Here is a 12,741-nt window from a genome sequence, read left to right as displayed (position 1 = left end):
TAAGGAAATGGCTGAAGTCAAGTATGTATTAATCGTGGGAATATGTCAAATGGACAGAGAATCCAGCTTGAATAGGTTGCCACTGGGACAATTTGAGCATTAAAATAAATAATGATAGCAATAGCATACTCATGAAATAAAATAAAAATCTATGTGTCCAAACCAATATAAACAAATAAATAAATGGAGGAGGAAAAAACCTCTTCCTTGTAGCAGAATACAAAGTAATAAATGTAGTGAAAAGATGACATTTGAAAATGATCATTTTAGGATCTCCCCGGTGGCACAGTGGGTAAGAATCCACCTGCCAAGGCAGGGGACACAGGTTAGATCCCTAGCCCAGGAAGATTCCACATGTTGCAAAGCAACTAAGCCCGTGCACCACAACCACTGAGCCCACGCTCTAAAGCCCACAAGCTTCAATTACCGAGACCGTGTGCTGCAACTACTGAAGCCCATGAGCTCTAGGGCCGGAGAGTACAACTACTGAGCCTGTGTGCCACAACCACCGAAGCCCGTGAGCCTAAAGCCTATGCTCTGCAACAGAAGCCATGGCAGTGAGAAGCCCAGGCGCTGCAATGAAGAGTAGCCCCTGCTCACCGCAACTAGAGAAAGCTCACACAAAAGCAACAAAGACCCAGTGCAGCCAGAAAGAAAGAAAATGACCATTTTGCAGCCATTAGGGGGTAATAACTCGGAGAAGGCAATGGCAACCCACTCCAATACTCTTGCTTGGAAAATCCCATGGGCAGAGGAGCCTGGTAGGCTGCAGTTCATTGGGTCATGAAGAGTCGGACACAACTGAGCAACTTCACTTTCACTTTTCACTTTCATGCATTGGAGAAGGAAATGGCAACCCACTCCAGTATTCTTGCCTGGAGAATCCCAGGGACAGAAGAGCCTGGTGGGCTGCCATCTATGGGGTCACACAGAGTCAGACATGACTGAAGTGACTTAGCAGCAGCAGCAGCAGCAACATGGTAATAACTGATTCAGTCAAGAATTATCAATGGATATTAAAGCCAGCAGATTTTAGTTTGAGGAGGAATAGGATACCTACACAGTTTCAAAGTACCCCAAGCAAATTTATTAACTATAAAGCAGAAAATGGAAACTTAAGAGTGGATTAATCTAGTAAACATCATCTTAACCAAGTAATCAAGGTTAACATTTCTTCTAAGGGGTCAAATCAGCATTATGTGCCACTGATATGCTGCCCTGAGAACAATACATTACTTCTCTGACATTCCTGCCAAATTCCATAATCTAAATATAATAATGAGGAATGGGCACACAGATTTAAGTTTAGGAACAACCTATAAAACAACTGTCTACAATTGTCCAGAAATCTTTAAACTGTCATTGTCATCAGAGACAAAGAAAGGTTGAACTGTGCCAGGTTAAAGAAAACTGAAGAAACATGGAAACTAAATGCAGCACATCATCCTCGATTGAAACTTTGATCAAGAAAATAACACAGCTATAAAACACATTATTGGAACAAACTGGTCAAAGTGCAATATGGTCTAGATAATAACATTGGAATACTAATTTATGATATACTACAAAGCTATACTAATCAAAAGAGCATGGTGCTGACATTAAAAACAAACACATAGGCCTTGGAACAGAATTGAAAGCCCAGAATAAAACCTTGCATATACAGTCAACTAATGTTTGGCAAGGGATTCAAGAGTACTTAATGGAGAAAAGATAGTCTATTTCATAAACAATGCTGAGAAAACTGAATATTCACATGAAAAAGAATAAAACTGGAGCCCAGTCTTACACCACTGGCAAAGATTAATTCAAAATAGATTAAAGACTTAAAATTCCTAGAAGCAAACAAGTAAAAAGCTTGTTGACATTTGTCTTTGCAATGATTTTATGGATATGACCCGAAACATAAGCAACAAAGGCAAAAAATAAACAAATGGGACTACATCAAACAAAAACCTTCTGCACAGCAAAAAAAAAAAAAAAAAAAAAAAAAGATCAATATGAACAGGAATCTGTGGATGGGGAAAAACATTTAAAAACACATATCTGATAAGAAATTAATATACAAAATATATAAGGGACTCATACAACTCACTATCAATAAAACAAATAATCTAATTCAAAAAGGTACAAAAGACCTAAATAGACATTTTCCCAAAGACATACAGATCGCCAACAGGTATATGAAAAGGTACTAAACATCATTAATCATCAAGGAAAAGGAAATCAAGGCCACAACGAGATATCTCACACTTTTTAGAATGGCTATTAACAAAGGCAGGAGATAAAAAAATGCCTGTGATGATATAGAGAGAAGTGAACCCTTGCATATTCCTTGATGGGAATGTGAAGTGAAATATCTACTATGGAGAGCAGTATGGAGGTTCCTCAAAGAATCAAAAATAGAACTACCATATGGTCCAGCAATTCCACTTCTGAGGAAATGAAATCACGATCACGAGATACTTGCAATCCCAATTTTACTGCATCATTCTTTACAATAAGCAAGATGTGGAAACAATCTAAGTGTCACTGACAGATTAATGGACAAAGAAAACATGATACACACACACACTACACTGGAACATTATTCAGCTATAAAAAGAAGGGACTTATGACACAGTGATAAACCTTGAGGGTATCAGGCGAAGTGAGGTTAAATCAGACAGAAAAAGATAAATACTGAATGCTCTTACCTATACATGGAATCTTATTAAAAATTAAAAAAAACTGAACTCATAGAAACAAAGTAAATTGGTGGTTTCCAGGGATGGGAAGGTAGGAAAAATGTATAAAGGTGGTCAAAGGATATAAACTTTCAGTTACAGGAATAAATTTGGAGGCACTAATCTACAGCATGATGTAAATTATACTATAACACTATAGTTATAGTATTAATATATAGTTACATAACTACTGTTATAGTATAATTAATACTATAGTATAGTGAGCATAGTTAACAATTCTGTATTGTATACTTAAAAGTTGCTAGGACAGTAGATCTTACAAGTTTTCATCCCACAAACAAAGATTAATTATATTAAATGACTGATGCCTTACCTAATCTTATTGTGGGTAATCATTTTGTAATATACACATTTACCAAATCATCACACTGTACTGTACACTTTAAACTTACACTGTTATATGTCAAATATCTTTCAATAAAGCTAGGAGAAAAAGAACTATAATAGAGCTTACATTGTCCACTTGAAATATATGTTCTCCCAAAGTCATCCCTTTTTCAATAAATATGAGTGTATAATCCTGACAATAAAGGTTTATGAAACAAAAATTGGAACGAGGTCCAAATTCTCTTTTGGTACAGGTACTGAGGTTATGTGGGAGAAGGCAATGGCACCCCACTCCAGTACTCTTGCCTGGAAAATCCCATGGACAGAAGAGTCTGGTAGGCTGCAGACATGGGGTTGCTAAGAGTCAGACATGACCGAGCGACTTCACTTTCTCTTTTCACTTTTGTGCATTGAAGGAGGAAATGGCAACCCACTCCAGTGTTCTTGCCTGGATAATCCCAGGGACAGGGGAGCCTGGTGGGCTGCCATCTATGGGGTCGCACATAGTCGGACATGACTGAAGTGACTTAGCAGCAGCAGCAACTGAGGTTATGAAAGAAAAAGGTATTATTCTGAGAGAATATACACTGAAGTATTTACAAGTAAAAGTGCTTGGAGTCTCCAAGTTACTCTTGAACAGCTCACAGAGAGAGAAGGAGACAGGAAGAGGAGGAGGTAGAAAACAGACCAAGGGGTGGGGGAGGTAGAAAACAGTAAAGGGAAAGAGAAAAGGGGAATGAGAGGGAGAAACAGAAATAAAGAATTATAAAGCAAACATGGCAAAATGGTAATTGGTGAACCTGGATAAAAAGTGTATAGGAGTTCTTTGTAATATTCTCACAATTTTTCTTTAGGTGTAGAATTAGATAAAAATAAAAGATTTAAAACCACAAGTATGGACACCTTATCTTTGACAAAGGAGGCAAGAATATACAATGGAGAAAAGAAAATCTCTTTAAAAAGTGATGCGGGGAGAACTGGTCAACCACTTGTAAAAGAATGAAACTAGAACACTTTCTAACACCATACACAAAAATAAACTCAAAATGGATTAAAGATCTAAACGTAAGACCAGAAACTATAAAACTCCTAGAGGAGAACATAGGCAAAACACTCTCTGATATACATCACAGCATGATCCTCTATGACCCACCTCCCAGAATATTGGAAATAAAAGCAAAACTAAACAAATGGGACCTAATTAAACTTAAAAGCTTCTGCACAACAAAGGAATCTCTAAGCCAGGTGAAAAGACAGCCTTCTGAATGGGAGAAAATAACAGCAAATGAAGCAACTGACAACTAATCTCAAAAATATACAAGCAACTCCTGCAGCTCAATTCTGGAAAAATAAACGGCCCAATCAAAAAATGGGCCAAAGAACTAAATAGACATTTCTCCAAAGAAGACATACAGATGGCTAACAAACACATGAAAAGATGCTCAACATCACTCATTATCAGAGAAATGCAAATCAAAACCACAATGAGGTACCATTTCACGCCAGTCAGAATGGCTGTGATCCAAAAGTCTACAAGCAATAAATGCTGGAGAGGGTGTGGAGAAAAGGGAACCCTCTTACACTGTTAGTGGGAATGCAAACTAGTACAGCCACTATGGAGAACAGTGTGGAGATTCCTTAAAAAACTGGAAATAGAACTGCCTTATCACCCAGCAATCCCACTGCTGGGCATACACACCTAGGAAACCACAATTGAAAGAGACACGTGTACCCCAATGTTCATCGCAGCACTGTTTATAATAGCCAGGACATGGAAGCAACCTAGATGTCCATCAGCAGATGAATGGATAAGAAAGCTGTGGTTCATATACACAATGGAGTATTGTGCAGCCATTAAAAAGAATACATTTGAATCAGTTCTAATGAGGTGGATGAAACTGGAGCCTATTATACAGAGTGAAGTAAGCCAGAAAGAAAAACACCAATACAGTATTCTAACGCATATATATGGAGTTTAGAAAGATGGGAATGATAACCCTGTATGCAAGACAGCAAAAGAGACACAGATGTATAGAGCAGTCTTTTGGACTCTGTGGGAGAGGGAGAGGGTGGGATGTGGGAGAATGGCATTGAAACATGTATAATATCATATATGAAACGAATCGCCAGTCCAGGTTCAATGCATGATACTGGATGCTTGGGGCTGCTGCACTGAGAGGAGCCAAATGGATGGTACGGGGAGGGAGGAGGGAGGAGGGTTCAGGATGGGGAACACGTGTATACCTGTGGTGGATTCATGTTGATGTATGGCAAAACCAATACAATATTGTAAAGTAATTAACCTCCAATTAAAATAAATAAATTTATATTAATAAATAAATTTATATAAAAAAAGAGAAAACCACAAGTATAAATATCAGCAATAACTCCATCATTGAACAGCATAATCAATCACAGTTTTCCTATGTATTTAATGAAAGAAAAAGTTTTATATTGCTGAAATCTATTGAGATGAGGAGCCAGTGTATAATTTTGCTTTTTGCTACAAGAATAAAAAACATTAAATATTTTAAAATAGAAAATAAAATGTTTAATGGTAATTGGATTAATGATTTCACAGTATGATTTCTAAAAAATAGATCCATGTTTGTAAATTTAAAAAACCCAAATAACTCATGAGTCAAAAATAAATCTTAAGAGCAATTATAAAATAATAATTGAATAATAATAAAAATACTCCATATAAAAACCTATGAAATTCTTCTAAAGTAGTACATAGTAGAAAACTTATGGTTATAAATTATTTTAAGGAAAGAAAATTTAAAATTACTGAGCTAATGGTCAAAATAAATTAGAAAAAGAGCAAACAAAAAGAAAATAAAAGGAAAAATTATTAAAATAAGAGACAGAATATTCAATGGTAAGACCTGATGAAACCAGAAGCAAGAAACATATTAGAAAACTGAATACTGTAATTTATCACATAGTCTCAGTGTCATGTTAATGAAGAAAAAAACTCCATGTGATCAGTATTTGGAGAAGCTCCATACTCATCCGTAATAAAAGCTCTTAGCAAACGAAGAATATAAAAGAACTTACATAACCTGAGAAAGAAAATACTAAAAATGGTGAAACATTTATAAAAATTCCCTTGTAAATTCAGGAGCAAAAGAATCCTCTATCACTGCTACTATAGTTTGCTATACCAAAGATCCTAGCTAACACACTAAGACTAATTAAAAAATAAATATTGGAAAGGAAGAAATTTCCATTATTTACAATATACTTAATTAACAGACAATACAAAGAATCCACAAATATTATTAGAACAAATATAAATCAGAAAGTTCACAGCATATAAAATCAGTATGTTACAATATCACATTCCCATTTACCAGCAATAATCTGAAAATGTGGTTTAAAAGATACATTTCACCGTGATACCAAAAACTATAAGGTAATTAGGAGTGAACATAACAAAACAGCTTATAAATAGCATTATTATTATATGGTATATATAGTTTCATATAATGTAGAAAATGGTTCCAATTTATCACTGGTGCTAACTTTAACTACTGTAATGTGTTATAATCAACTGGTATTCCTCCTCCTTCTTTAATAAGATTTTAGTGAAGAGATTACCTTAAAAATTACAACTTCCTGGTGCAGGACATCAGAAAAACCAGGGTGGCAATGCCAATAATCTTCACTGTCTTCACTGAGTGAACTATTTTATGAATACACCAAGGAAATGGAGTCATACTGCAATCCCTCATAGACTGAAAAATAATAAAATAAGGTTAAATCATTTCTTCTTTTACTGTTCCTCTCTTACCCATGGCCTCCTCAAGTTCTTATGTTATACCATACCCCCATTTCAGTTATGTATTCCTGAAAAAGTTATACAGACAGAATTAGAAGGGATCTATTGCACAGCAATTAAGAGCATAGGCACTGGGAAGTTTTGAAGAACAGTGTCTGGCACATAAGATGTTGAGTAAATGTTTGTTATTATAGTTTCAATGATTTGAATCACTGGAGGAAACTATATATTTCTTGCATTTTTTGCCCTATACAACCTCTTTTGTTTTCAATTTAAGCACTCCTATTCCTATGGTTCCCCTTTACCCCAATTCTACCCCTTTGAACAGAGAGGTAAAGTTAGGCAGTAAGGAATGACTGAGTGAAGCTTTCAAGCACAACAGAGCTCATTCTTTTACTATGCACTACCACCAAGCCCCAAGTCCAGAACTTCCTTAAGCTGCCACTGTAATCCCATCAATCATTGACCTATTCATTCAATATCTGTTTCCCTCCTATGTGCTTTAGTTATCTAATCCCTACAGTTCCCAGCATAATGCTTAGTCCATTGCAACAGTTCCTTAAAGGTTTATTGCATAAATGAAGAAAGTATGCCTTGTCTCATTTGGAGTACAAGAATCTATGAGTTTTGAGTCAGACCTTATTTTTTGCATTCTGTAAGATCATCTAAATTGAAGATTGTTTTCCTGATAGTAAAAACCAGACTCCTAAAATATACCATTTCCTTGAAAATCTTCAATGGTTTCCACTGCTTATGGATTAAACTGCATACTCCTTACCATAAGTATTCAATCCCTGCAACACTATCTTACCTCCTAGTTTTTCCTCATACATCCAGAATTATAGGCAAGCTATTCCTAGGACAAACCTGCTTGGGGCTTTTGTTCTGGAAAAGCTAGGCCAGAAAAGCATTCCCGCCCCCTCCACAAGGCAGATGCCACTCATCCTTTAAGGCCCACCCAAAGTTACCCCTTCCTCTTTCATGGCTCAAGGTCCATCCCCCAAGCTCCCTGAATACCTTGGGCAAGCAAATATTATGGTACTTGGGTTTGATTTACTATATTATATTTTTTAAATCATTAAATTCTCCTGTTATACACAGAGAAATACACAACTCTGAAGGTTCACTTTAAAATACTCTGTTAGCACAAAGCTATGGCTATAGGAATTAGGCCTTCAATACAATGGTGTTATTGATCTTGATTCAGGCATTTTTTGAACGGAAAAGCTTCAAATATATACAAAAGTAGCAAGAACAGTTTAATGAATCCCCATATATATATCACTCAGCTTTAACAATTATCAAGTCATTAACATTTGTACCCCTCACCTGGGCCCAACTGACTTTCAAGCAAATCAACAGATACGTCTACTGAAAAATATATTTAAAAATAATTACTTAACGTTATTAAATATCCATAAACTCACCCCCACATATTTTGTGAAAGAGCTATTTAATGCCTGCATTTTTTAAAAAAATTTTGAAATCGCGAAAAGAATAGGGAAAGGAAGAAGGAGATCTGCGGAAATGCATAATTAAGTTTGAGAGAGCCTGGTTGTCCCAAATGAGAAAGAATCTGACCTGGTTTACGGTGGAAGAAGTATATTGCACTACTTCTCTGGAGGAGGTGGATGCGACTTCAGGCCCGGTGATGCCGGAGGAGGTGTGGAAGGGAGAGTGGTGTTACCTCCGTTAGCGGTTCCTTCAGGATAATCCCAACGTGGAGCTAGAAGGCAGCGCTTTTTTGGAGGCTTCGTTTCCCGCGTGTTTCCAGGTGGGAGCGTGGATCTCCCGGAGGTACAAGGTTGGTCCCCCATAAGGATTATAGGACCTGGGTGTCAGCTCTCTCCAGTGGGCCCTGGCGAGGCAAAGAGACCTGAGATGGCGGCGGGTCCCCTCCAGGCACAGAGCTTCCTCTGGGTTTCGCTTTTTCCGTATTTCCTGTATCCTGAAACGTATATCCCCTCTCTGCCTCCGCCCCCGCTCCCTACCCCACCCTATTTTAACGTTTCTGCGAGGATGGGTCTTAAAAAAAAGAAGCGTTTATTTAGTAGAATGTCTCCCTCGCCCCCAGTGTAACTAAATCTGTGGACAGTCCTATACTATCTATGCAATTCTAAGATTAGAACAAATTCAGGTTTACTCTTAAATGGAAACATCTGCATAGATTGTGGAAAGGCGCTGCGTGTGGGGGGCGGGAGTGTTTGTGTGGAGAACAAAGAGGTGATTGAAAAGCTAAGAGCTTTACTTTCTAGTTGTAGAAGCACAAGTCATAAAACTACCTACGACGCTTTAGAAAGCGATATACAAACGTCTTACTTGACTGAAGTGCAGTTGACACACAGGCACCGACCATGGAAATTGAATGTGGAAAACAAATTCACCGTATGTCACAGAATCTAAGATCACGTTTTTTCTTCATATTTTAACAAATTAGAAATCTCTGAAGGCTTATCTTTTTTAAAATATGTCAACATCTAGGAAATCTCTGACAATTGACAGTATGTCATACTTTCATTGTCCTTTTTTTCCTTCTCTACAGTTAAGGAAAATAATGATTCATCCTATTATGGCTGGTGTATTATATTCTGTGATATGTGGTAAGTAACCGAAGCAGGTACACTGTGGCTTAGAATAAGGGTCGGACACCACTGAGCGACTTCACTTTCACTTTTCACTTTCAGGCACTGAAGAAGGAAATGGCAACCCACTCCAGTGTTCTTGCCTGGAGAATCCCAGGGACGAGGGAGCCTGGTGGGCTGCCGTCTGTGGGGTCACATAGAGTCGGACACGACTGAACCGACTTAGCAGCAGCAGCAGCAGAATGTCTTAGGGCTTCCCTGGTGGCGCAGATGATAAAGAATCTGCCTGCAATGCAGGGGACACTGGTTTGATCCCTGGGTTGGGAAGATCACCAGGAGAAGGGATTGGCTATCCACTCCAGTATTCTTGCCTGGAGAATCCCGTGGTCAGAGGAGCCTGGGGGCTACAGTCCATGGGTTCACAAAGAGTCAGATGCAACTAAACAGACAGGCGGAATTTCTTAGACCTTCATCATTCACATCCACCTCTCTGTGACTATGGACACACCTTTCCAGCTCTGCTCCCAGTGTTTTTTAATGGAGAGAATGCAATCCTTAATGTCAAAATATAACTCACTTTTAAAATATTCTATTTACAAACACTGTTATATTTAAGTAGTTAATTAAACACTTGCACCTTTCCTTCCCAGGAGATAATAATTTTTTCCTTGTAAAACTATTGTTATAATCAGGGATTTTTCTGGGCTCCAAAATCACTGCAGATGGTGACTGCAGTCATGAAATTTAAAGACGCTTACTCCTTGGAAGGAAAGTTATGACCAACCTAGATAGCATATTCAAAAGCAGAGACATTACTTTGTCAACAAAGGTCCGTCTAGTCAAGGTTATGGTTTTTCCAGTGGTCATATGGATGTAAGAGTTGTACTATAAAGAAAGCTGAGCACCGAAGAATTGATGCTTTTGAACTGTGGTGTTGGAGAAGACTCTTGAGAGTCCCTTGGACTGCAAGGAGATCCAACCAGTCCATCCTAAAGGAGATCAGTCCTGGGTGTTCATTGGAAGGACTGATGTTGAAGCTGAAACTCCAATATTTTGGCCACCTGAGGTGAAGAGCTGACTCATTGTAAAAGACCCTGATGCTGGGAAAGATTGAGGGCAGGAGGAAAAGGGGACGACAGAGGATGAGATGGTTGGATGGCATCACTGACTCGATGGACATGGGTTTGAGTGAACTCCGGGAGTTGATGATGGACAGGGAGTCCTGGTGTGCTGCAGTTCTTGGGGTGGCAAAGAGTCGGACATGACTGAGCGACTGAACTGACTGAATCAGAGATAATGCATTGAATTTTTTTTTCTAATTGATGGATAATTGCTTTACAAGGATAATGCATTTAAAGTAATTACCATGATTACCTCTCATCACCATCACTACCTTACTCTGAGTACTAGTGTTGCCCTTTGCACAAACTAGATACTTGGTTTAGGAAATAAATGACCCTGTGGTTTTCTATCAGATGCTACTTATAAAGACAAGAGATGTAGCAGTAAGTTAATGAAAAAATATAAAATGAAATCAAAAGAAACAATGCTCTAGAGCTAGAACAGTTGGGACTAGACAAAATTGTTCAAGTCAGTAACACAGATGTGGTAGTTGAAGTTATGGGTGATATTCCAAAGAGAAGCTGTAGAGAAAAAAGAAATGGGTTGCTAAGGACAGACTATTAAGTAATTAGGGCCAGAATAGGAGAAGCCTGTGGTAAAGACCGAGAAAGAATGGACAAATTCAGAAGAAAAGATTCCAGCCCAAGGTTTCTTGGTCTTGGCACTATTGACATTTGAGGCCAGATCATTCTTTGTGCTGAGACCCTGTCCTATGCATTGTAGGATGTTTAGCAGTATGCCAACCCAGGCCAGTAGCATGTCCTGCAACCCTGCTCCAACTGCCTCCTGGTATGATAACCAAAAATGTCTCCAGGTACTCTCAAATATCCCCTGGGCAGGGTGAGAGAGTGACAAGGGAGGACACAGTGGTAGGATAATACCTTTTGAGAACAGTTGGTCTATCCCTAATCCTCCAAACTTGCTCCTTTCCTAGTCTTCATTTCAGTGAATATTAAACCTTCTACCCAGCTGTACAATTCAAACCTTAGAGTGTGTGTGTATATTCCAGTCATGTCCAACTCTTTGTGACCCCATGGACTGTACCCCACCAGGCTCCTCTGTCCATGGGATTCTGTAGGCAAGAATACTGGAGTAGGTAACCATGCCCTCCTCTAGGGGATCTTTCTGACCCAGGGATTGAATTGGAGTATCTTAGGTCTCCTCCATTGGCAGACAGATTCTCCAGTATTCTAGCCTGGAGAGTCCCATGGACAGAGGAGCCTGGCAGAGTACAGTCCATGGAGTGGCACAGATTCAAACATGAATGAAGTGATTGAGCATGCATGCATATATATATCACTATTTTACTATTTCCTGAAATAAATGAAGTAGTTCAGTTCACTTGCTCAGTCGTGTCCGACTCTCTGCAACCCCATGGACTGCAGCATGCCAGGCTTCCCTGTCCATCACCAACTCCCGAGCTTGCTCAAACCCATGTCCATCGAGTCAGTGATGCCATCCAATCACCTCATCCTCTATTGTCCCCTTTTCCTCCTGCCTTCAATCTTTCCCAGCATCAAGGTCTTTTCCAATGAGTCATTTCTTCGCATCAGGTGGCCATAGTATTGGAGTTTCAGCTTCAGCATCAGTCCTTCCAATGAATATTCAGGACTGATTTCCTTTAAGATTGACTGGCTTGATCTCTTTGCTGTCCAGGGGACTCTCAAGAGTCTTCTCCACCACCACAGTTCAAAAGCATCAATTCTTCAGTGCTCAGCTTTCTTTATAGTCCAACTCTCACATCCATACATGACTACTGGAAAAACCATACCATTTTCACAATCTTTTTATGTTGAAAGATTACAGATTTCAAGAGTTAAAGTGGAAATTAAGTTGTCTTATAGCTATAGTCTCAGTAAATTAAGAGAAACATGTGCCTATTTTAGTAAAATGACTGGAATTAAAAATTGTATCAAATCCACATGGGTTTGGTTTATGGTAAATATTTGACTAGAGGTGAAAACAGTCTCAACTTAGAGCTGCTGACACCAACCCGAACTATTTATACTTCAAATGGATTTATTTATTTTTATTTTAAATTGTGTTATAATGCATATAACCTAAAATTTACCAACTTAACCATTTTAATTGTACAGTGCAGTAATGCTAAGTATATTCACAGTGTTGTACAACCAAAGTCCAGAATTTTTTATGCCCATTAAATAACTTTCTGGGATCT

At 38.4% G+C, this 12,741-nt stretch overlaps 1 protein-coding gene across 3 annotated transcripts in view; it reads right to left on the bottom strand.

The window, feature by feature from the left end:
• Positions 1 to 8,743, bottom strand: part of NBDY (negative regulator of P-body association) — a 64,479-nt gene extending 55,736 nt beyond the window's left edge. For all 3 annotated transcript variants that reach the window (XM_068963060.1, XM_068963059.1, XM_068963062.1), the window contains exons 1-2: positions 8,440 to 8,743; positions 6,678 to 6,814 (exon numbers count right to left, since the gene is read on the bottom strand). In XM_068963060.1, coding sequence (XP_068819161.1) covers positions 8,469 to 8,675 — 207 coding nt within the window. In that variant the 5' untranslated portion in view covers positions 8,676 to 8,743 and the 3' untranslated portion in view covers positions 6,678 to 6,814; positions 8,440 to 8,468. The remainder of the gene's footprint in view (positions 1 to 6,677; positions 6,815 to 8,439) is intronic.
• Positions 8,744 to 12,741: the final 3,998 nt, after the last annotated feature.

This window comes from Capricornis sumatraensis, chromosome X, assembly GCF_032405125.1.
Source record: "Capricornis sumatraensis isolate serow.1 chromosome X, serow.2, whole genome shotgun sequence".
Taxonomy (NCBI): domain Eukaryota; kingdom Metazoa; phylum Chordata; class Mammalia; order Artiodactyla; family Bovidae; genus Capricornis; species Capricornis sumatraensis.
The sequence above is the reverse complement of the archived record's forward strand: the minus strand, read 5'-3'. Positions and strand labels throughout refer to the sequence as shown.